Source organism: Struthio camelus, chromosome 14 (genome assembly GCF_040807025.1).
Source record: "Struthio camelus isolate bStrCam1 chromosome 14, bStrCam1.hap1, whole genome shotgun sequence".
In the NCBI taxonomy this organism is placed as follows: Eukaryota; Metazoa; Chordata; class Aves; order Struthioniformes; family Struthionidae; genus Struthio; species Struthio camelus.
Genome location: NC_090955.1, coordinates 17,896,648 through 17,921,398, shown reverse-complemented (window position 1 = coordinate 17,921,398; position 24,751 = coordinate 17,896,648). Strand labels below are relative to the sequence as shown.

Sequence of the window (24,751 nt, the reverse complement as noted above, 5' to 3'; positions counted from 1 at the left end):
CAGAGCCGCGGGGCGCGCTCCACGCGGTGCCACGAGCCAACGCTACGGGAAACGCTCGTGGCTCAGCCACAGCTTTCTCCCTGATGAGATTCCCCGTAGATACTAAATCGAAGGGACGCAGGAGATGGCGGGGTGGAAGCAGGGGAAAAGACATCTAAACAACTGCTCTGCAGGGTGCTCTGGTTTTGCTTGCACAGCACCTGTATCGTTGCGCATTTCACATGGCACCAATCCGGCTGCTGCGCCGTGTATAAGACCCCTTGGCCGGTGCAGATCTTGGGGTGCACCTGGGTACACCAAGAGCTGCTCACACAGTGACCCCGGGAGCCGTCACGGAGAGGTTAGCCCTGCGCAGTCAGAGCAGCCTCTGGGGCCGCGCAGGAACGGCCGCGGCTCAGGCACCGGCAGCGGCGTCACCCCGCCGCTGGGAGCCCATTCCTCCCCCGGACCACGAAGCTCTGGTGAGCTCTGTCCTGGAAGGAAACACAGTCTTACAAGACCATTTGCTTTGGAGAAGGTGGTAGCATTTTTACAGTACGAATGAAATTTAAAGCCAGGAGATAATTTTCCAGCTGACTGTTTTGAGGAAACCACTGCAAATGACTTAAAGTTTCGCACTTCGGGATCTGTCGATGCACGGTGACTTGTGACGTAGCTGCAACCTGTTCAGGTGACCATGTCCCCTAATGGCATTACGTTTGATCTGGAAGTCACTTACCAGTGAAAGAACAGCTGCAAGGAGCCTTTCTCACCAGGGACGGGGACACGGTCTCCCCAGTTCCTTAAGCGCTTATGGGAACTGAAGAACTGTCCCCCAAAAATGCCATTACTCACAGCCAGCTCAGAAATACTGGACCTCCAGTTTGGAGGAGGAAAGGCCTTTGTGCTAAGCTAGGCAGGAGCACGACCAGGTTCGTGAAGCTCCAAAACCCCACACACCTCACTGGCAGTCCTGACTCCCTCAGCCTTCCTCACGTATTTCATTCTTACTCTGCGCTGAGAAGGGTTTCTGCAAGTTTTTCAGGTTTCAGCTCACAGAAGAAAACAGAACACGACCAAATGACATTACAAACAACTTCAGACTCTTCAAGTAAATATATGCATTTCTGGCCATAAAACACCTCCACATGACAGCACTTAAGTCCCCACAAAATATGTCAGGTTACTTCCATTTCTTAGATACACAGACCCTAAAACACCTCACTGGAAAAGACTAAATAAACCTGAAAAATCTGCCTGGTAGTTGCTCCAAGTGCTTCAGAGCAGACAGTGCGCAGGCCGGGCTAAGGTCGGCGCCAGCTCCAGCGCGCTCGAGCCACGGCGGACCGCTCAACGCCAGCACGAACAAGGCTGGGCTGAGGCGTCAACACGAGGCTCAGAAAACATGGCAAGGACTTGGCACACACGAAGGTACCTGGCACTGATGACGTTTAGAGGCGCCCGTGCCCACCTGAGCTCAGGTAGTAAGTGTAAAGCTTCTAGGCAAAACAGACAGTCCTGAGATGGAGATCTGTATCTTAGTAAGGCTTTGATTGCATGTGGGTTAAGTGCTTTTCCTCAATTAATTATCACAAAAGACAGACTGGCATTCTTTACACCGTTGCGTTCCTTCATTCCAGTATAAAACACATATATGGAAACATGGCTTAAGACCCATGATCACCGACGATATCATTTTAAAGTTTGTATTAAAAATATTTTTATCCAAATGATAAATATTTTAAAATAAGCATTTACAAAAATAAATGGTCCATTCCCATAAGGAAGGACATATATAGCTGAGCTTCTGAATACATCTTAAGGCAATGCAATTATTGATGAAGCTAGTTAATCAAATCTTTGGTATAAGAGCACATAGTACATTAATATTCATGCACCGTTGTATTCCCTTGGCAGGTACACTGTACAGACAAGCAAAGAGGCAGCTTTTCCTTAATTCCTTGATAAGTCTTCCAAATACAACATACAAATCTTTCGAACATGTCTTCCTATGATAATAGGAGAAAAGCCCAAGATTCTCCTGGCTCTTCCTAGGACTTTGGTATCTAAAAAATGAAGGTGGGAGAAAGAAAGAAAGAAAGTGAAAGTAGTTAAGTTTTGCTCCAATAAATAGCATCTGCAAAACAAAAACAGAAAAATGACTCTAGACAAAAGCCCGTTTCCTTCAATACTGTATAAATCAACTGCCACGACAGGGTAGCAATGAATCTGTTAGGCCTGCTGCAGTTTCAGACACCAGAACGGGAGATTACTGAGTTAGATAAGGGGGCAGTTTTACACCTGTGCGTGGCACTGGAGAGTCTGAGCCTGGACTATCACATGCAGGTCTGGTGGCCCCGTCTTATAAGAGACACTGAGATGCTGCATAGGGTCAGGAAAGAGCAACAAAAATTGGAGGGGAAAAAAAAAAGCCTTGGCCTCAGAGAGCTCTAGCTGCTGATTTTAGCAAAACTAAAGACTGAGAAGTGACTTAAGGCACAAGCACCTCCACTGGGAGGAAATGGAAATGCAAAGTGTCAGCTGGCACAGACACGAAGGCCTGAGGGGCTTTGCAACCTGGTGGAAAAAGGAGTAACAAAAATGAAAGGTTGGAGCTGAAACAGATTCACATTGAGAATACGACAAACACTTTTAACACTTGGGACAATTAACTGAGGCAAATGATCAAGGAAAGTGATGCTGTCTCCTTTTTTTGTATTGGGCTGCACCACAAAATGGTGGTGACCGAGCCTAGTGATGGTAACTAAGGACACACACAGGTTAGCCTGGATGGTCTAATGGTTCCCTTTCAACCTGAAACCCTGACTCCACGGAAAGCCCTGCTGAGGGACTCTGATCCGGGAACGAAGGGCAGCATGGCCCAGACTCCCACATCACCGGAGATGTCCGTGAACTGGTGGCTAAGCAAGTAGCCTAGAGCTCTAGCAAAAAAAGTAAAAAACATCATCCAGCTGTAAGCGCTATGACCAGGATGTGAGGAGCAGAAGGCACTTATCCAAAAACCAGTGGCTCCTGCCCCACACCCTCCACGTGCAGGCTGGCACCTCCCACAGCTCTGGGGGAAGACCTGGAGCAAACGACCCCACTGGGTCAGCTGCCCTCTCCCCCGGGATGGTTCCCACCAGCGCTCACTCACTGGTTTGCTGAAGTTGACTCACAGGTTGGGCAGGACCAGACACTTATTTAAAAGCAAACAGAAATGGGTATCAGATATTAAGAAGCCCACTTGCTTCTCGTGATTAAGGGCTCCAAGAAACGCACCCAAGTGAATCTTTCTGCAGTGGTTTAAGACACCATTTTCCCCCAACTTTTGGCTTAGCCTTTCTGCTAAGAGTTGTCACCCTTACAGCAACGCAGGGAGAGGGAAAGGGATGACCGGGAATCGGGGCAGCTCCTCGCTGCGCTCTGGGGGCGGCTGCAGAGCAGATTGCTCTCCGCAAACGCCCCCGGCCAGCACCAGAGCTACCTGCTGCAGCTGCTGGGCTCAGCAACCTGCGTCCGAGTCCTCGCTCACGCTCCAGCCAGCTCTGAAAGGACGTGCAGCCCCGAAGGCCTGGGTCTGTTTTCCAGCCTTCGCCTTCTGACTGCTGGGCATCATGACCCATTGCTATAGCAACAGGAGCTCACATGACTCCTCTCTTTAAAAAGAGCCCTTACTTGTAGCATCTTCTGCTAGGCGAACTATGTATTATTTATATTTTGGCATGTCTGAAGTGCAGTTGGTGTCTTAACCTCATTAATGAATGATGACACCTTGACCCGCTCTGTTAAGTAAGTCACGTTAGATCAAGCAGCACAGTGCTCTCCCCAGCCACGTGCTAAAGCAAGGCAATCATGAGAAAAAATACTAGAATAGGTTACCTGAGTCCCAGCAGTACCAAAATAAGGCAAATCCTGCAGCAACGCTAAAACAAGCAAGGAAAAACACTGGACCTAGAGAAGAAGAAAAAAAGGTTACATATTAAGACAGAAAACAGGAGCAGAAGTTTTGTGACCTGGAGTTCATGTACTACAAAGTACATTCACTATACTGTAACTAAATTTTACTACAGTTGCTTTGACACCGGTCACTGTTCGACTGTTTGTCTAACTAGCTAAGTTTCTATTACATTTACGTTCCTTATATGTTTTTATTTAAGTCTAAAGCTTTCTGCAAAAAACCCTTTAAATGTTACAACAAAATACTAACCAGATTACTGGGACCTTACCCACACAATGCAGCATTTTACCCCACAAACAGCCCCCACTGGGTCAGGGTAGCGCCCACGGGGTAAGAATACTGTGAGAATACTTCAGAGGAGACTGCGGTCTCTTAGAGGTGGTTTTTTAGGTTTAGTTTTTCCCCTTTTTTAGCTTTGTGCCTGCCTCCTTTTCCCCTAACAAGGAGCATTACTGCTCTCCAAGGAGCGTGCTGTGGAGCCCACGCTCTGGAGTCCCACTGGCTTCTATTACTTGCAGCCCTCGTCGTGTAAAGAGCCTGCAGGATCCGGCCTCACGAAAATAACTAGTGCCAGAGAAGTGAAACAGAGAAGCAAAGGCAGAACCCAAATTAATGCCAGCCGTCAGTTCAGTTGTTTGGCTTGCAATTAGTACACAAGATTTTCTTTATTTTCACTGGCTGCATGTCTCATCTATTTAAATAGCCTCTATATATACACTTACATAAAATGCAGCAGGAAAGGACTGCATGTGATTACATATACAGATGTTCCACAAACCCCACTTTCATGACAAAAATAAATATTCTTGTTCCCATTTGCAATACTGATGGAAGCTGAAACGCAGAGGAATTTGTAGGCCCGCATACTTAAACCAAATCTCTCCCTGGAAACATTTCTTTAAAGTGTCTGCCTGCAATGACACGCACTGTAACGTGGATGTTCAATACTGGCGTTCAGTGAAATCTTTCCAGCTCATACTTATCCACACATAAAAAACCTCACAAAGATTTACACCTGCTTTTTTATTATCTAATACACTATTTGCATTTACTCCTTCACAACCCAGGCAAAAAAATACATTCAGTTAAACCGTGTTTCTGTCCCTCACTGCAGTCTTCTTTCAAGTGAAACACCCCTAGAAGATATATTTCATATAAGGTGCTTTTATTCTCTTAGAATAGAATCTAAATTTCTAAATGAAATGTCAATTAAAACTCAAATGATAAAATATTTCCTTAAGAATTTTGAAAGTTATTCAAATTTTTCTTTAGGTAAAACTGTTCATACATTCCCGTTCCAAATATCTTTCAGTGAATCAAATATTTGCCCCTCTGTAATCTGGGCACCGAGAAGAGGAAGGGGAAAAAAAAACCTTAACAGGTTCTCCCAAGGAAAATACATTTAGGTTCACCTTTGCTCATCTTCCTTTCTGTCTTAGTTTTGTACTTCATTTGAAAGTTTCAGTAATTCACAGTGGATTAAAAAAATTCTTGATGGCCTTGTGAAAACTCACAGCAGCAGCTGAAGAACCCTTACTATTAAAGTACTGAAGACGTTGTAGAAAACTAAGAATTTAGCTAAAACAGGATAAGTAAAAAATACTCTTGTAAATACTGCCTAGCCTCTACAGTCTCTTGAATTTCCTGGCACTGTTTTGCTCAACAGCAGCTCAGTAAGTTTTCCTCCATTATGTCCCCTTAAACAGCCACAGTAAAGACATCATAAAACAAACTACTTGTTACATGAAATGCAATTACATGATAAAATAAATTGCATCTTAATCTGAAAAGCCATTCCATCCAGTGACACGGTAGGCATGTATTTACCCCTGTCATTTAGCATACATTTCTCCTTGTCAGTGTCTACCTCTGTGGAATCTGTGGTTTCTAGAAATAAAAGCAACACAGCAAAAGTTAGTACACAGCTCAGGCAAACAAACATACATAATCAGCACATGCAACAATGTGTGAAATACTGCATTTCAGAAAAAATATCCAATTTTGACATGAAATATTAGCTGCTCCTGAAAGTAAACCATGGCTATAGTGAAACGGGGATATATGCTTATTCAAAGACAGAGTCACGTAATCATTTGAATGTAACTAGAAATAGCTGTAGCAACACATCTGTGATCTGCTTAAGCGCTAACCACATAAGTAACATTAAGCATGGCGGGACTCCCATTCAGACGGGGGCAACTACTGAAAACTACTGGCACCATCAAGTAGTTTAAAACAGTTAAACTGTTTCCCGGCTGAGCAAAGCAGGAGTTGATCCTTCCAGAACGCCAGAAATTTTCAGTGTAATAAATACAAAACAATTCTGAACCAAAGCATGTGCTAATCTGGAAACACTCCTCTGACTTAATGCATCACCATCCTTTCTATTCTTGAGTAAATCTCTGGGCATTAATATAGCTGGCAGATAGCGCTTGCAACAATCCACTTGGCACAGATTATTTATCCAGATTCTGCTCTCGGGCTACCTACACGCGCAGCTGCTTTTGAAGCCGCAGGTCTGCGTGCTCACGCTTGGCACTCATAATTTTTAGCTCTAGATTATATTTTTCTGCAAAATCAAGTAAAAGTAAAAGTAAAATCAAGCAAAATTTGACCTCAGAACAAGATTTTCAACAATTAGCGCAATACAGCTATTTACTTGAAATGCAAGAACTCAGAAAGCTTCAGGATGCTACTTTTTGGCTTTATTGAGGGACTTCCCGTGTGGGCCTCAAAATCTGAACAGTTTGCTCCAAGTTAGCCCTCTGCAGCGGTAAAATAAAGGGACGGCCACAAAAGAGAGTTAAGGATGTGCCTGAGAAAGACTGGGCACTGCAGCTCCCCCCGGTCTGCACGCACAACGGGACGGGTGAGGGGGCGCTGAGAAAGCAGCTCTGCAGCGTGGGCTCTCGGCAGGCGCTTCGCCTCACTAGAAGAGGCCCAGACACATCTAGGACTGGCTCTTCTCCTACTTAGTGACGTGCCCACGTGCCCAGAGCAGGTGAAGCGGGGCCGCCAGCTCTGCCCTGGGCAGGGGGACCTGCAGCTGCGTCTAGGGAGAGGACGCGCCTTTGGACAAGCCTCAGCCGTAGGGATGGGGAGATAACACCGGCTGCAGCAAGCGCGGGCAGCACCGAGACCAAGCAACGCTGCTGTCAGCATGAAAGGCAGAGGAAAGACTCTCTCTTAATGCTTCACAACTCTCCAAAATAGCTTTTCAGTCCAAGCCTCCGGGTGGCAAAGGCTGTTCAAAAACAAAACGTGAGAGCTCCCAACTCAGCTGCCGGCAGGGAAGACCTTCAGCTTTTTTCGTTTATCACTCATTTCCTCCATCGGCGTGACAGTTTGGAGCCAGGCGAGGTGCGCGGGACACCCGCCCTCAGCCGACGTCGGGCAGGGGAGACCCTTCTCGCGGGGAGCCCTCCGCGGCGGGGCGGCAGGACCCGGCCCTCGAGGGGACAGCCACCGCTGAGCCGCTTCGCTGCAAACCACCCGAGGAGCGCGGGCCGCTGCAGGGCCGCCGTGGTTCCTCCTGGGCCAACGCAGTCCTGTGGGCCGTTTCTTGTGTCACACTATTGCTGGGGGGGGGGTTGCTCTGATCCCTTATCTTTCTCTTCTACATCAGCTTTGAGAGACAGAAAACCATTTTCTGAGTCACACGGAAGTCCCTGTTTGGCTCCAGCAGCTCGGCAGCGGTCCCCGCCGCGTGCCTTGCCCCCCTCCAGCGGGAGCGCGCGGGCAGGACTTCCAGTGCTGCACTGGGGGCAAAGACAGGAAAGCTGCTTCTGCAGCAAATTTTGCAGCGGTTTTAAAAAATGAAAAAAAAAATTTTTTTGTTTAAGTTTCCTCTGTAGAAAATATTTTTCACCCGTACAGCTGTACGCGTTTCATGTCAGGACGCTGCCCTGGCCACAGCTTTTCAGCCTCCTCACCAGGGCGATATTTTTTTCCAGGTGTTTATAATTCTGCTCTTTCCAGTTCAATCTGCATTTTGAACAAAGTCCCCATGTCAGGAACTCCCTCTTTTCCTTCACGTTCACAACACCTAGTGCCAACTCTGTGAATACTCTGTGCTAAATTTTACAAAACAGAATAACTACCCGTACGAGTAACATTAAAGGTCTGAAGCATGATATTTAAAATGATTTGAGTTCACTTAAAAAGAGAAATAAGGGCTTATACTGAAAAGGAAGCTTTTCTTGAAGAACAGAACTCTGGTTTTTGTTTAAAAGGCTGCACAAATGTTTATCAAGCAGCCAGTCCAGGACGCAAGCACACGTCCCAGTTACGGATTTCCCAGGCAGCAGCAAACACGCTAATGCAAACACTACCACCGCGTCCACTCCTCCCCTGGTCAAAATAAGGCAGCAGCTCACTACGGAGGAGCGCCTCCGCTTCCGTTATTTAGGTTATTCTCATCAGGCTGCTGCTGCTGCTGCAGGAGAGCGCGCGCGGAAAGCGAGTGTTTCATGGCTCGGGACTGCTGCTGGGAGCGCCTGTGCATAGCACCCCGCTTCGGGGGACGCCCCGACCGCCGGCAGGCAGGAGGGCGCGAAACAGCTCCGCTCCTCCTGTCCCGCACCCCCAGCTGGCTCGCTCAGCCTGGACGCAGCTGTGCAGTTTCCCAGGGGGACGGACTTCAGCGGCGCGGACGAACGCCGTGGCAGCAGTCAGCGCCCCGGCGGACTCAGCCCGCCGGTACGAGAGGCGGTCTGGCCTTGGCTATCGCGTGCAGACACGTCAAGGAGCATTTTCAGCAAGGGCTCCTAGAACGATAGCGTTGTCCAACACCAGCCCAGCTTAAACTCTCAAGCCCCCACCACGCGTTTGAAGTGATGCTCTCAGTGACCGCGGCTCGACTTGCGCAGCTGCCCCTAATTCCTGCGGGCTCTCTGCTGCCGCCAGTCAGCCGGGCACAACCACCTGCTGCTCCCCAGCTCCCTGCTAGCAAAAAGGGGGGCTCCAAAGACGACCCGATGCAAGAGCCCGTCCCCTCACAGGGGATGATGGCTCCTACGAGGCCAACGGCAAGTCCAAAGCACCGCCGTAAAGCGGCTAGAGGCCGAATCGGCGGGGAGTCACAGCTCATGGGCGATGCCCAGGCAGGCGCGGGCCAACGCTCCCCCAGCCCGGGCGCGTTTGCGTGCGTACGGATTTAGAGACCGGGTTCACCCCGCGGCCTGCCAGCTGTTAGGTGTTTGTGCTCGCTGGACACGGACTTTTCCTTTCAGAACAGAAGGCTAAACGCAGCTGGACAGTTCAACGTCTTAAAAACTAACTACAACGCTACATGCCGCTCTTCCTCCAGAAACAAAAATAAGAGGCTTTTCAGCTTTTTTAACCTACGTATTTCTGGCCGAACAGTTTGAATCTCACTGGCGTTTGACCTGCTTGGCTAAAATTTCCCTTAGCACGTAACTGAGTTTCTTGTAACCACAGCTCAATTGACTGGTGAAGCATTGGCGCTGTTAGAGACTTTATAAGGCCTTCTTACACCGCAGTCCCTTTGCAGCTTCATTAACTTAATTGCCAGAGCTTTCCCTCCAGCTTCTCAAGTCATTTCAGTACGCTGAACGCCTGAACGTATTTACACATTTCCCATCCCTTCGGCACATCATTTTTCTCTCCAGCTAAGTTAAAAAAAAAACAAAAACAAACAAAAAAACCCCCAAGCACTATCACCCCAAGAGGGCATCATTCTCCCAAGACGGCAGGCCTGATACTTCTCCATTAAGAAACGAGCTGCTTTGTAGCACAGAGAATCAAATCAGTTCTTCTGCAGTGCTCCCATATATACATGGGAGGGAGGAGCTTCACGCCGCCCTCAGTGAGCCGCACAAAATGACACCTAAGCGATGAGATCGACAGTTTGCCATTGCAGGGGCCTACGAACGAAGAACGATCTGCCAGCATGCCTGCCCCGTGCCAAACGCGACACAACCGAGAGGCTTAAGGGTTGCGGGAAAAGTCAAGCTTCTGGGCAACCTGGGTTCTGAGAGCCTGTTTGGCAAATTTGAGGTTATTCCAATGTAGTGCTCTTATTTGCTACATGTCAGAATAATGGCAGAGAAAATAAACAAGCTATTAAGGAGCAACGGTTAGTAAAAAGAAACTGCACTTGATATGAGATATTTTTCTGTGCCCTACATGTGATATTTAAATCGCACTTTAAAGACACAGGCTGATATTTCAGGACCATCAGAGAAATTTGAACAGCCCACGCCAGTTGACAAATAACAAGAACTGTGTAGTCGAATCCCTTTGCTGCTTTTTTAAATTTCTACTCAGATGGAATCAATGCATCAAAAAATATTTACCTACACTAAAAAGGAATGTCTCTGAAATGAGGTTTCGTCATACACAGAGGAAGAAATCCACAGGTGCCTCAACTTACTTAAGACTTTCCTGCTTGGCAGGTCGTTATACAGCTGTTCGGCATTGATCTGCAGAGCCCTGTAAAACTCCTGACAGTGTCTCTCTCCTTTCTTTTGAAGGTGCTTTAGCAAAGCTGAGAGCCTGGTTTGGAGCGACGCCTTGGGATTCCTGAACTGTAAGAGAAAAGCACTCATCAGAAGACAGATACAACAGCTGGAGGTCAATGTTACATCATTTCACAGTATGCCAGGAACGGACTGGAGGTATGGAGCTGATTTTATACCTGCTAAAAGAATGGGACAACAAATGAGGAGAATATGAAAAGCAGGTGCACGGCACAGGAATCTCCGAGACGCTGACCTCCACCCTGGAGACGCTCCCTGACGGAGAGCACGCTGCCTCTGCCTCCCCGAATTTTTGTTTCCGTCCCGATGCAGTGGCAGCCGCTCCACGCTTGATGTTTTCTCTGCATGCGAACTAGCATGGTACTTGCTACTCTACAGCTTGGTTCTGACAGCAAATAGAAAACATCAATAAATACCACAAGAAATTTTAAATTTTTCAAGTTTTTCCTTAGTTTTCCTACTAGCGATGACCCCAATCAAGTACTTCAGGCTGTTGATATCAGTCCCCACTACTGAGGAGTTCATCGTCCCAGGATCACACGTCCCATTGCCTCCAGCAGAGCTAACTGCTGCACGCCCAGCCCATCACGTATAAACTCTCATTATTCAGGTAACAGGGCAAGCAGCAGCAGAAGGAATTACTTTTTCTATAGTCTAAAAAGTGACGAACATTAGGGGACCTTACAAGGAGAATGAAAACGTGTACCCAGCCTTGTGTACACATCAAACTGATTCCAGCTGATTTGGAAAGTGTCCAGAAACATTCTCAGCAAAGCGCTGTTTTGCCGACCAGCAGAGCAGATAACGTTAGCAGTACACTTAGTTAGGATCGATTCCTTCTCGAGGGGGACAGCAATACAACATATCTGATATAACTCTCCTTAATCCAGCAAAATTCCCACAAGGTTGAGCGTAGACTGTAGCGCTGACAGAAGTTTGTGCCGACCTGCAGGAAAGCAGCTGATTTCTGTCTGCAAAGTGCAGAAGTCATTAAATTAGGTTTCAAAAATTCCTGATCCATTTATTTTGAGATACTTAATGGAATGAGGTTTCCTTTAATCGTGCATGTCGCGCTCTTTTTCATATCTCTGCGGCTAGGCTGGCTCAGCTGATGGTCTAGCATGGATCTACACCACCAAATCACTGCTCACCCCACGGAGCTCTAACTCACATTTGGTTATGACAGAATTAGGCCCATTATTATTAATGCTAAAATACCGATTCGCCAAGACCCTGAGGCTTGAGCAGACACTGAAATCGGTAGCGGGCAAGCACAAACTCTTACAATGGAAACATGGGAAGCCTTTAACTTTCACTCTGCACAGGTTTAAAAGACCTTTCTGCCTAAAAACAGGTGCATACGTTTGCAAGCCTCATACCAGGGAAAGGGGTCTCCTTCCAGACGCAGGTGTGCCTCTAGGAGATGCGGCCACCTGCAGCCACCTCGCACAGCTCCCGCACCCGCCAGCAGAGCGCCTTGCACAAACGCCCCCTGCTCTGGCATAACTTCTCGGAGTTATTGATCCGCAAGTAAAACTGATAAAGCCCACAGAGACGGTTTTGTAGACGCAGGAGGGATCACCTCCCGACACGACTCCGGCCGGACTGGGAGAGGGCTCACGAGAGGGCCCCGAAAAACAAAAAAACTGCGCTCACGAGAGGGCCCCGGAAAACAACGCAACACCCAGGGACAAAGCAGAATTCACTGCGTTACCTTTTCCGCTTCGGCGTCGGTGAGAATTTGGGGGTAGACTCTATTAAGCTGAAGAATAATTTTATCCACCACTTGCTCATTCAGTCGGCTGTTGCTCGTAAGAAAATACATGTCGTGTTGCAGCCGAACACAGTACGACTGATCTAGGGGTGGAAAAAAACACAAAGAACAAACCACTGTAATTCATCAGCAAACCCATTTTTAAGTAAGTTCTATACATTTCACTTTTCCTAGCAGCGGTTAAAAACGGAAAAATAAAATTGTTACCATCATCTAACTTTTGAGAGCATCTTTTAGGGAAATGCAATAGAGCCACGGGCTTCCGAAGACCCGTGCGCTCCCAACTATACGCATCCCAGCTCCCGGCTAGCCACCGACAGGGCCTCTCGCCTTCCGAAGGGAGAGCGCTCTACGCGATTCATAGACGTGCACCACTGATGGACACCGAATCACATACAATTACAGCATCCGCTCGGTCCTAAAGCTGTCAGATCACTGAAGATAAACCTTCTGCCAGCTGTAAACATGCAGTCAGACTACAGAGCGTAAAACCAGTGTGTTCTATAACATTTTTAACCTAAATATATATTCCGCAAAGCGATGTCCACTCTTATTTAGAGTTGCAAAAGCACACAGGTTTGGCCTCCGGGTACGGCAGCGAGGCGAGCACCCAGCGCAGGGCCCGCAGCTCCGTGCCCGGCGGCAGCGGCCCGCTCGCGCGCCCCGGCCCTGCAGCTGGCTGGACGAGCCAAAACGCATCGGCGCTAACACGACCCAGAGCTCCAAGCGCTTAGTGCTGCCTTCTGCCTAAACGGGGACTCCGGCCACTTGCACGGTTTCAACTGCCCAGGCTGAAATAGCTCGGCAACGTTAGGAACGTTGATTAATAACAATTAATCTCGGAATAATAACGGCATCTCTGCTAAAGAGCCACCAAGTCCTTTTAGGCAAACGGGAAGGGCTTTTGCCTCCACTGCACCTGGGAGCGGGGAGAAAGAGCATGCAAAAGCAATAAATCTTCACTGTAAAAGCGCCTACAAAGAAAATAACTTTTATATTAACACAAACCTCAGCAAATACACACATCCAGATTCGCTTTGTTGTTTTGGGCACCGTTTCCAAATTGACAGTAACTGATTTTGCAGTTGTCCTCTGAGAGCACCGCTTTCCCTACAGCTCCTTGCACATTGCCCCTATTTTACAATACAGGGGCACGAGGGTCCGCAGGCCGCCGCGTCGGAAGGAGAACGTCGGTGGCTGCGTGCTCTACAACCGCCACCGGTCAGCGCGAGCCCTGGGAGCGCAGCACGTCGTACCCAAGCTGCACGGGGTAAAAAAGAAAACCAGAACGTTCCTCCCGCTTAAAGCGCACACGGGGGTCATGGTGTCTGGGCGACCAGAAAACACACAGCCATCAGCGCCTCTGTGCCCTGCTATTTACAGAAGTTGGACAAGAGGATGAAGGAAAAAAGCAAGAAAAGTTTGGCATGATGCATAGCGCCTCTGCACAGCCCTTGCCCTTTCTGCATGGGTTTTTTTTTTATTACACTGCCCTTTTTCTGTATCTGTGCAGCATTCGTAGCGCTTACAGGAATGGGTTTAAGAAAACGTCCAATGTGATCACGATGGAGCGGTAACTTCTCTAGGGCCGGAGTCTCTCCTATTCAAATGAAAACACACAGCTATTGACACTGCACAGACAGTGGCGGCTTTACAGGCGCCACAGGATTGCTGTTACATTCTTGCTCTTTATGCAGACACAGTACTACTTCCATGTGTTTCTAGTTCCTGGGTTTTCACTGCTGAATCTCAAGGCAGCTTTTCAGTGCATCCTTAGAAACATCCTGACGTATTTACTGTGTAACTCTCTTTTGTTGCAAGGAGCAACACGGTGTCTGATTCAGGTCTGAAATCCAACTTTCCTTCCTTAAAACAGATGCTCTGCACGTATGAAAGGCTCAGCGAGGACCAGGAGACACGGACAGCGGGCTTCAGGCAGCAGGACGCTGTGAAGTTGTCTCTTCGTGCAAACACCTCCTGGGGAGTGAAGCACCACATCCTTGCTTCCTCCCTCCTTCCCCCTCCGTGCAGAGGGATTTCTTCTTCCTCCTCCTTGGTGACATCATTTGCAGTGACTTGCAGTTGAGGATTGCACGGCACATATGAGTCAGTATCTTCTGCAAGCTTACAGTGTATTACATATATTAAACCAGGGTCTTACAGCCAGCAGAACAATTAAGCTTCAGGTAACACCTCAGCATCCAAAAAAAAACCCCAAAAAAACAAAAAAAAAACCCTCCACTAAGTGCTAAAAGCACTATGAGGACCTGATAAAATGAGCATATATAAATAAAATCAGGCCTGAGGAGTCCCTCCTTGCCTTCTCCCCGCTCCCGCGTTATGGCTCCCTGGGCACTGCTGATGCCCATACACGCAGCACGCAGACGCGTGTTAGCTGCAATTACAGCAGCCAAGTTAACTGGGACCAATGCAAGATTGCATTTCAGCTATGATCATTTCCCGAGCAGTCGGGAGCGCTCCACACAGACACGGCATGTCTCGTTTCTACGCACTCCTTAAACCGCTGCCAGCCTTGTCGAGGGCCTCTCGCGGCCGGGGGAAACCTGCACGCTCGTGCTCTGCAGATGATGTTATGCAGCACGAGCCTGACTGAGGCTGCTGGGGTGGCCCCACCTGCTCCACGTCTAAGCCACAAGGCAGGAGAAAAGATGGGATGACATTTGTTGCCTCTGTCTGTGGACGCTGCTAGACTATGCCTACCACAGAGAAAACTTAAGATGTCAGCAAGAAGCTTTTCCTGTCCTATGGGATGGCCCCTTTTTAAGAAGTATCTTTGAAGTCGCCTGCTCCCTGCCCCATTATCCATAACAGCGTTTTACCTGCCTGTACCCTCACCTCCTCCAAGTTACTCTCTTTCAGGCTTTGGGACCGGGTGCAAGGTTTAAACTTGCCCGAAGAGAGGTTATTGAGCTCAACTCCAGTTCAGTAAAAGCAGAGCAGGAGTAATTTCCAATATGACACGTGTCTCTCCTGAAATCCTTCATCTCTCCCAACTCTGAGAAATCTCTGCCCAAACCACACGAGTAACAACTGCGTCCAAGCGTCAGGCAGACTGGGGATAGGAAACTTCCCGCAGGAACCACCCACCGGAGCAGAGCTGAGCTCCAGCTACTGACTTAAAAAAAGAACAGTCCCAGAAGCTGGGACTCGGCACCCTGCTTCAGGGCGATAAGGGTATCTGGACAGCACACGTGTGCATTTTATGCCATCACGTGCTGCTCTGGGTCCCATCCTGCCTGGCCAACTCCTCTCGCCTCCCTCGGGGCCGCCGGGAGGACAAGGGGCTGGGAAGGCCCGGGGATGCTGCAGCCCTGCGCTCCCCCAACACACCCGTGGGGCTGCCTGCCGGGAACAGGCTCCTGGGCTCCTCCGTTCCCCCAGCAGCACCAGCAGCTTTACCATGGCGAGGACTTGTTCCCATGCAAGTCAGTCACTTCTAACGGCCCAGTTAGAGGTGATTTACTACACAAACATGGCTAGAGATGCAAAACAAACCTGAGAGTCCTGCACCTGGGGAGGGATAACCCTGTGCACCAGTACGGGCTGGGGGCTGAGCAGCTGGAGGACAGCTCTGCAGAGAAGGACCCAGGGGTCCTGGTGGACAGCGAGCAGACCATGAGCCAGCAACGCACCCTTGTGGCAAAGGTGGCCAACAATGTCCTAGGCTGCTTTAGGAGGAGCATTGCCAGCAGGTCAAGGGAGGTGATCCTTCCCCTCTGCTCAGCACTGGTGCGGCCACATCTGGAGTGCTGGGTCCAGTGCTGGGCTCCCCAGCACGAGAGAGACACGGACCTGCTGGATGGAGACCAGCAAAGGGGCCACAGAGGTGATTAAGAGACTGGAGCGTCTGACATACAAGGGGAGGCTGAGAGAGCTGCGACTGCTCAGCCTGGAGAAGAGAAGGCTCGGGGCGGATCTCACCCGTGCGTATCAATATCTGAAGGGAGGGTGTCAAGGGGACGGGGCCAGACTGTGCTATAAAGTTTTATAATCACCGTTCATGCAGTGCCAGCTTTTTAATGTTGAACACACCCACTATTTACATTTTAAAATAAAAGAAACCTCAGACAAATAACTTCACAATTGTGGCTGATGTGTTTTCAAGTCTTAAGAAATTGGGGACTGGTTGTTTAGGATATTTTGCATATCCATCTTTTATCTCACTGCCTCAAAGAGACTACAGTCACTGCAAGGGAAATTTAAAATATTTACACTAACAAGACTTTGTTTTTTAGCAGAAGTCACACCTGTATTAGAAGTAAAGTTTGCGCCATTACCCAGTACTCGCCTAGAAAGTGCAGCGTAGCAAAACTGGGAGACAAGGTCAACGAACCACAGCTTACAGCACAGCCTTGGCATTGCCAGGCAGGTTAACACCCTGTGAAGACACTTTCACAGCTTAGTGCTTTACTCCAACAGAAAGGAGGAATTAGCAGAGGACAGAAAGAGATTTGAAGGCCAAACACTGCTAAGGTTCATTTGCAAAAGCAGGTCTCTTGAAATCAATAACAGCAATTGGGGGAGTATGTCACAGCATTTTGTTTCTTTGGTTTTATTTTCTCCGCAGAAGAGAAGCCTAGAACACAGCTAAGAGAAGATACTATTTCACTGAGGTTGACTGAGAGGTTGTCTATTAACAACAACAACAACAAAAAGTAGTACTTTCCTTGCTCATAGAAAATGTAAACTTGTCCAAAGAGATAGACAGGAAACTCAGGAGTTGTCTTTAACAGTTGAGAACAGTGAAGAGGAAAGCAAGCCTAATGATTTTGCGCTATTGACTTACGCTTACTATTTGCTTAGGATATGTCACACACGACCGCTTTTTCCTCTTACCCCAAGCACAAAAGGCCAGTGGGCAATGCTGTGTGCACATCACGTTAACATGCCGAGCTAGAACCTGACCTCACGTACAGAGGGAAAATAAATACATATATTGCTAAGAGATATCCGAGAAAAGCAAGAGATTACAGGCTATTTGCAGCCAGTAGCTCCTTAAACAGAGACTAAAATACATAAAATCAGTTCTGATAAATGCGCAAGCAGCAAGTGACAGTAACGAAGACCACGCACATCGTTCTGCACCTTCAGGTAAAAATCACTCCCATCGCAGTCCACCACAAAATGACAAAGCTCTGTTCTCCTTTTCAAACAGGCAGATAGGTTGCTGCCAGTAGCTGCACAACGATCCAGACATTATACTATGCTGGCATTTTAAGGCTGCTGCAATATATCCTGCTCTTGGAAGTAACGAGACTGATCAAGAGTCCGATCATGCTCCAGGGTTACAAGGCGGGCTGTCTTCTGCAGGGCCTGCAGGAGGACTGTCACAGCGCCAGCTCCCCTTCCCAAGGCTCTCCCTAATTTAATAGCGGGGTTCATGTGGTGTCGGCTCTCTCCCTTCTGGCATATGTCTATGGTAACACTTTCTGCTCCTGAACGGTATCACGAGCTATGAGCACAGCGCAACTGCTAACACAGATAACGACCGGGTTATATTGGCTGTCAAAAATTCCTTTGTGATTTTGCTTAATTGCTCTAACCATAAAAGGCCCCACGCTTTGTGGTACCGTCTTCTGTCGGCTTCTGTATGAGGAATATCCAATGGTGCAGAGCAAACTAGATTTTCATCTTTCGGTTCCTCTGTTGCACACTCCTCCAGGGCCCAGTTCTGCTGCTCTTTTGGATAAAACTACGTGGACCCGCCACCCTCACACTGGATGCTGGGTTGCCACCTCATGTTTATTAATCACATTAAATGAATAAACCCAGCTGTATTTCAAAATGGTAGGCCCATGATCAGCAACTAATTAAAATATTTTTTGGAAAAGTAATTTACTCCAGTGTACTCAGGGCCAAGAAGAGAAAAGGGAACGAAAAAAGTGAAACTCCTACATACCTGGGTCATTTCGAACACCTGTTCTTCCCTGGCGGATTTGGGTAATTCTCATGCTCTCCCGGCAGGGCCCGGACAGCCAGCGTCGCTCTCCCCGCGCCCCGCTACGCGATGCTCGCCTCCGCTGCTGCTCACGCGCCACCCTTCAGCCGCGCTCTCTCCTCTAACCCCGGCCCGCGCCTGGGGGGCACCAGCACGCCAGCCGCCTGCCCTCTGGCAGGCCCACGTTTCCAACGCATATCTCCACCAATATTTATCTCAGCACGCTTGATACCTTCTCTGGCACTGCTGTGTCTTTACTATGGGCTCATCTTCCGTTTGCTTTCCCCTTAAAAGCCTCCTTCGATTGACCACACAAACAAACGGATAAATTTAGCTACAACAGGCACAAAACCCAGTACTTCTCTCCCACGTTCCCCACAGTGATACACATCACGTGCAAACACCAGTTCTGTAAACTTCAATGGTCTCTGATCCACGACGCAAACACAAGTTGCAACTTCCTTGTAAAACTACTCGATGATTTTCACACCCTTTATAAAGGTAGGCTGACAATTAAAACCTGAAGGCATGCGGCCAATCATTTATGTAAGTACACGCAAACTCCCTGCTGAAGGATCTCAGGAAGAAGCTGAAAAAGTCTCCCTAAACACAATACAAGTTTTTAGACTAATTTAGGTTTTGGCTTTCTTCTTTCAACAGTGCAAGAAAGGCATGCTGCAGATTTCTTTTAAGAGGAAATCTGGCTGCAGAGAAGTGGGCTGAGATTATCAAATTGCACCCGTTACCAAACAGACAGCCGAGGAAGAGCATCTGGTTTGCTCGTCTGGTTTTGAAATATGATGCAGAGGCTAAAGACACCATGCCTCCCTCCCAAGCCTCAACCACACCCTAAGTGCTACTGCTACTGGCATGTGTTGGTAACTGCAAATCCAGAGTCGTTGACAACAAATTCAGTAACTCAGCTTTATCTGAAATATCTATTAAAAGTAGGAAAAAAACCCTAAATAATATAGTGAACAAAATATTAAAATCCTCTTGATACTTGAATGTGGTTTCAATTATTCTACGCACATTCCCCAGCCCTCTGACACTCATAGATTAAATAAAACAACTGGGCCTTTATGTGCCCAGGAAGCCTTGCGCTGCAGGTGCAGAGGCAGAACCTCAATGCGCGAGAGTGGGCCTGGGTATAGTAAGCAGCACTGATTTCTTTTAATCGCCATAAGCTGTGCCGTCAGCTTGCCAAGGTGTGAAATCTGGGGCGCAACACGCAAGGCCTGGAGGCATGCCTTTGTCCATCACAAAAAAATCCCTAGAATAACGCACACGCTTAATTGCAAGCACTATGCTTAACTCCTTTTGCAGACTATGTTTAACCCTCAGAACAGACTCTTTTACAGAAGCAGGCAGAACCAGCAGGCCGCACGCAGCACACAAACCAAGCTCGGCGTGTCAAACTGCAAGGCTTCGGGCACTGCCAAGCGGAGCGCAGTTTTAAAGCGGAGCTTAGCCAGCAGGCAGCGCCCGGCGCACCGCGACCTCCCCGCAGCGGGGCCCTCGCCCGGGGGCAGCGCCCGGCGCACCGCGACCTCCCCGCAGCGGGGGCTGTGCAGCGCCGCCCCGGCCGCGCCGCCGCCGCCGGCAGCCCGCATCCCCACGGCTCACGGCCCAGCGGTGCCCCGCAGAACTAAACCCGCCGGGGAAACCGCAGCTCGTCGGGGGCCGGAGCGTGCGGCAGCGCCGGGCAGCGCCGAGCACCCGGCCCGCTCCGCCGTGGCGCCGCCCCATGGCGGCGCGCACCCACCTGCCATGCTGCCCCGGCCCGGCCCGGCCCGGCCCGGCTCGGCTCGGCCCGCCGGCGGCTGCCGGCCTTCCTGGTGCGCGGCGGGGCCGGGCCGGGCCGGCCGGAGCGAGAGCCGCGCCGCCCCGCGGCCGCAGCGCCTCCCCCGGCCCGGCCCTCCCCTCGCCGGCGGGCCGCTTAACCCGCGGGGCGGTTCGAAAGCATCAAGCTACCCTTGCACAGTTAATTGCCAGGTTTTAAAACAATTAATTGCACGGTTAGTAAAGGCGCAATTTCCTTTTCTACTAGTTTAACTATCCGAAAGAGCATTTCTACATTTTTCCCCGTATACGCACGCAATATATGTCTGCATGGACAATGTGTTCTTCTTGTGCCACAGAACTGCGCGCACTTATGGAACCGCAACTATGACGTGTAGGACAAATTTGACAGACAGCCATTCAGCCCTGAGGAGAACGGATGACTTCTCTCAACCGAAGAAATGCTGGCCATGAGGCATCTAATTATCATGGAGGTATTAGCTTTGCGAGGCAGGAAGTACAAAGAAATCTCTGTATTTTAAAAGCTCCCGTTGGCATGAAATTCCATAAGCATTTAATTCCTCGTTCCATACTAGCAAGGTATGGAGGAGAATATGGGGTTTCTAGATATAGATGCTGCACAGAAGCAAAGCTCAACCTTAGGTTTGCAAACTGTGATAAGGAAACAGATATATTATTTATTACTACAGAATTTTTACTGCAAAATCTAGTATTTTTTAATGAATTGGAAAAGCTAGATTTCTAGTAACGCAAAGATACAGGGTGATCTGCAATTATGACTTGTGCCAAAAACATGAAAATGTTTATACTTGAACAGGGACAGAGGTCTTTTGAGAAGATTAAAGATGTGGCAGGCAAAGCTGCCTTCAGACTTGAAAGTACCGTGCTTCAGCGTAGCAACTACCCCTGCAGTTCACCAACTCCACAACCTCGCAGAGCCTGAGCGACTGCCTAGCATCCAGTGATATCCATCCAATTGCACACTGTGGTCCCCAGTAGCCTTTTCACACAACCTCTCGCGTTTTCAGGTAATGGTTTAACAAGACATCTCTGACTAAACCAATTTGGCTCACTTAAGCAACAAGTCTCCAAGCACCAAGACACATCCTTGCACCAAGACACACGCTTACACTGGAAACACAACTACTGCATGGATGACCACTGCAAGACAGAAATGCAGGAGCATCGGAAAAGTTAGCCCTGTTTTGTCTCCATGCCATTTTAACCCAAATGGGGAAAAAGTTATACCAATGCACAAGGGTTGGTTAAACAGAAATATAATAAACCATACAGCCCCTAACTTTTTGTGATATGGCTTGTGACTTAGCAACTGACATTTGACCTTGTCCATTTAGAGACAACTTCAAAGGAATCCCAAGGCTCTTCTTCCCACTGTTATCTTCCACAGGGGCCAGCCGTCCCTCTCCTCTTCCCAGAGGAGAGCACGTGGCTGGAGCGGTATATGAATAGTCTAGTTTATATGCTTGCCTATAGGTTTATACGACTCTCCAGAGCAGGCTGTGTTTGGTGCACCATCACCAACAGATTTCATCTTGCACTGTGAAGCCTAAACACAGGTGGCCAGGTGGAGCGTGTGGAGCTCCGGGTTCAGCCCCCAGCGCGTCCCACCGGGCAGGAGAGCTGCAGTCCCACAGGCAGCTTTAGCTTTGGGCGGATTCAGCAGTGACTCCATACCTTCGCTGGGGTCTCCACTGCCCGGGTGACCCTTTCGGGGACCTCTGAGGGTTTAAGCTCAAGGGCCCTGTTGTCACTTTCAGACTCTTAACCCAGAGGCTGGGCATCAGCATGTCCTGTACGACATGCCAAGACTTACAGCGCCTGCCGGATAGGTTTATCCTGTGTGTGCCTATCCTGAACCATACACAGCACAAGTTGCCAAAGAGGAAAGTTAAGGAGGAAAGAAGGGACGTGGGGAGGATGCTGTTATGCACTGGATATGCACAGCGTAGCCTCTTATGAAAGGCAGAGCCAGCTAAGCCCGACTTGGCAGGAAAAACAGAATTTCTTGGAAATTTGCGGGGTGCTGCCACTCCTCGGTGTTGTGGAGGAAGTGTGATCCCAGGAAGCATGCTCTGCGATGCGGAGAAGACGCTTGGGGCATTCGGGGATGTCTCTACCGTATCCTAGGGGCAAAAACTGGGCTGGTAGGGTTTGGCACACAGACACGTGTCTGGTTTCACCTGTGTGCTTGGAGCTTCCCGCCTGGCAGAGCCCTCCGAAGGGAGAGGGGTCCTGCACCAGGGTGCACGCACCGGCGCGCTCTGCACCCGCTTCCCGGGAGCTAACCCAGGACACTTTCCCGTGAGCCCGGCCCGGCCCTCTGTCACGCAGGTTACTGTGAGCACCTTCATTAACAAGCGAGAGACCTCAAAACCTACATTTACTCTTGCAAATGTTCATCCGTACCTTTGAACTACAACTAAAAGCAGCTTCTTTATGAAGTGTGGGAATACAGAAAAAAATCTCATTGAAATACTTTTAATATTTTAAGATTCTGTGACATTTATGGTGAATCTCCTCGGGAAGATGAGCAGAGTGTCAGCATCCTGAGTTTACTGTGTTTACCCTGAGGGATCCAGATTTTCTGAACAACACGCAAAATGTATTAGAAAATATTTTCAAAATTATTATTATTGCCCACAGAGGCCTTGATCATGCCCGTATCAAAGTCATTTTTGGTAATGTGTTATAGTAACAGAAACAGGCACTTTGTAGAAGGGAAATTGGCATTTTATGACTCCTTTCATCTCAATTTTTTAGAGGCTTTCATGTGTTTATTGAAATATCACAGCAATAGGTGCTGCACAGCATTAAGAGACAGTGGTAGCATGGTATGCAGAGGATTTCTTTTTGTGATCATTTTATACAATTGTGAATTCACAGCATTTTGTGCTCTGCTAAAAATTTCACCAGAATCACTATGAGAGTCTGCACCAGAATACTGAAAATATTTGATTCTTAAGGTGACATAGATGGAAATCTGTAATACAAATTTAAATTAATTTCTAGTAGCTATTGTTTCCAAGCACTATGAGTGAAACGGAAGTGAAAAAATCAATCATTCAAGAGCGCCGCAGCGTATATCGACACATTCTTGGATACAGATATTTTTGGCCTATAGAGTCAATAACGAAACAAGAGCCAAAGGTTAAATATATCTTCTCCTCAGGCCCATGGCACGTATGACTTTTGTAACCTTAGCACGGTCATGTTTTGACTTATAAAGCCAGCTCGGGGTTGGGCCTGGCCTGCTGGTGAGGCCCGCGGAGGGCACACGGGCACCCCAAGGGGGCACGTCCCGGGCAGCAGCGGGCCGCCAAAATCCCACCTGCTGCCGGATCCGTGACATTCAAAGAGCACGACCAGGTTTGGCGCGCGTGCTTTCGCAGTCAGTAAACGCGACGAGCTATATGCAAAAGGCACTGCAAACCCCTCGCAGTCTGCGAGGCAAATCACGCTTATTTTCAAAATGTTCAAAAAGCGAGCTGCGCTTTCCAAATCCCTCACTTCCTGCTACGGCAGGCACGCTCTAGGCTGTTTTCCGAAGCTGTGTGATTCATTTTTGATTTTTATCTCCTAATTCAGTGCACGGTCTAAGTGACCTGCCAAATAATGTTTTCTTTTCCAGTGTGTACAGGGAAGCCAGTCTATTTCCTGGTTAGTAATCGCAAAAGCGATTACTGTTTCCCCCTGCTAAACTGATTTGTTTTATTCAATTTAATTATTTTATTTATTAAATGCTAGCCTTGTCATGGCAACACTACAGCATCGGCATGTCGTGTTTCCTTATTTTAGCTGTTGCTAAATCACAATATGATTTTCTTTATTTTCCCACAGCTGAACAGGACTGGATCTCTTCAGGAATAAATTAAATCCAGATAGCGCAGGCAGTTTCTCTTACAAGCCTTTCTTTGTGCTTAAGAAAATACAATGAAATACTTTTTGAAAGCTCAAGTTACATCCTAAGCTCCCTTTAGCGAGTTTTTGCTTGTTTTTTTTTTTAATATATAAAAACAGACGCGAAGAAGGAAACAAACCAGCCCCGATCTCCCCAGCAGCCACTCCTCCGCCAGAGCCCTGCCCGTCCTATCCCGGCTCTTTGCGGTTTTGTTCGAGCACATTTGGACTTTTCAGACCCGCCGCTTTGCCCCGGTTCCTCGGCGCAAGCAACCCGGCACTTACACGTCTTGTAGCGCATCCTGCCCAGGCTGCGGGGCCGCGGCGGCGGCGGGCGGCCCGCACCGCAGCCAGCGAAACGAAAGTAACATCGGGCGGGCGGCGGCGGCGCGCCCGGGGAGCGCGCACCGCGGGGGAGCGCGCACCGCGGGGAGCGCGCCCGCCGCCCGGCCGCCCGCCGCGCTTCCCACGCGCGCCGCTGCCCCGACCCGGCCGCCCGCGGGCGCTTTGCCGCTGCTTTTAAGGGATCAGCTGTGCAAACCGAGACGTTTGTCTACTTGCAGTTAGCGGGGCTGTTTTTGCGCTGCCCCTTTCTAGGCTCGCCCTCGCCCCCCGGCGTTCGTGGTGAAGCCCTAGCCGTGTTACGGCTCTGCCCACCGGTTACTCCTTTGCCGCTTAGGAAATGAGCAAAAATAATTCTGTGATTCCTGGCATTTGCAAACGCAGAAGTTCTGCTGCAAGCTCCCAGTTCCTTGTTCCAGATCCAGCTGAGCCAAAGCGTTAGATGTGAACAGAACTGATTCGGGTGAAGTCTCGTCCAGGTCCAGCCAGAGGGCTGGGTTAACCCTAGCCAGGAT

The 24,751-nt window shown here is 48.9% G+C and overlaps 1 protein-coding gene across 9 annotated transcripts; it reads right to left on the bottom strand.

Moving 5' to 3' along the window:
- Window positions 1–1,669: 1,669 nt before the first annotated feature.
- Window positions 1,670–24,310, bottom strand: CARD19 (caspase recruitment domain family member 19). Of its 9 annotated transcripts, none has more exons than XM_068907090.1 (6): window positions 24,180–24,310; window positions 12,155–12,297; window positions 10,335–10,488; window positions 5,699–5,827; window positions 3,862–3,933; window positions 1,670–2,045 (listed from the first exon to the last, which is right to left on the bottom strand). In XM_068907090.1, exons 1-6 carry the CDS (start codon window positions 24,193–24,195, stop codon window positions 1,933–1,935), a joined length of 627 nt encoding a protein of 208 aa, XP_068763191.1. In that variant the 5' UTR covers window positions 24,196–24,310; the 3' UTR covers window positions 1,670–1,932. The 9 variants fall into 9 exon arrangements, with proteins under 9 accessions (XP_068763191.1, XP_068763194.1, XP_068763196.1 ...); XM_068907093.1 differs by having other exon boundaries at window positions 5,768–5,827; XM_068907095.1 differs by having other exon boundaries at window positions 5,786–5,827.
- Window positions 24,311–24,751: the final 441 nt, after the last annotated feature.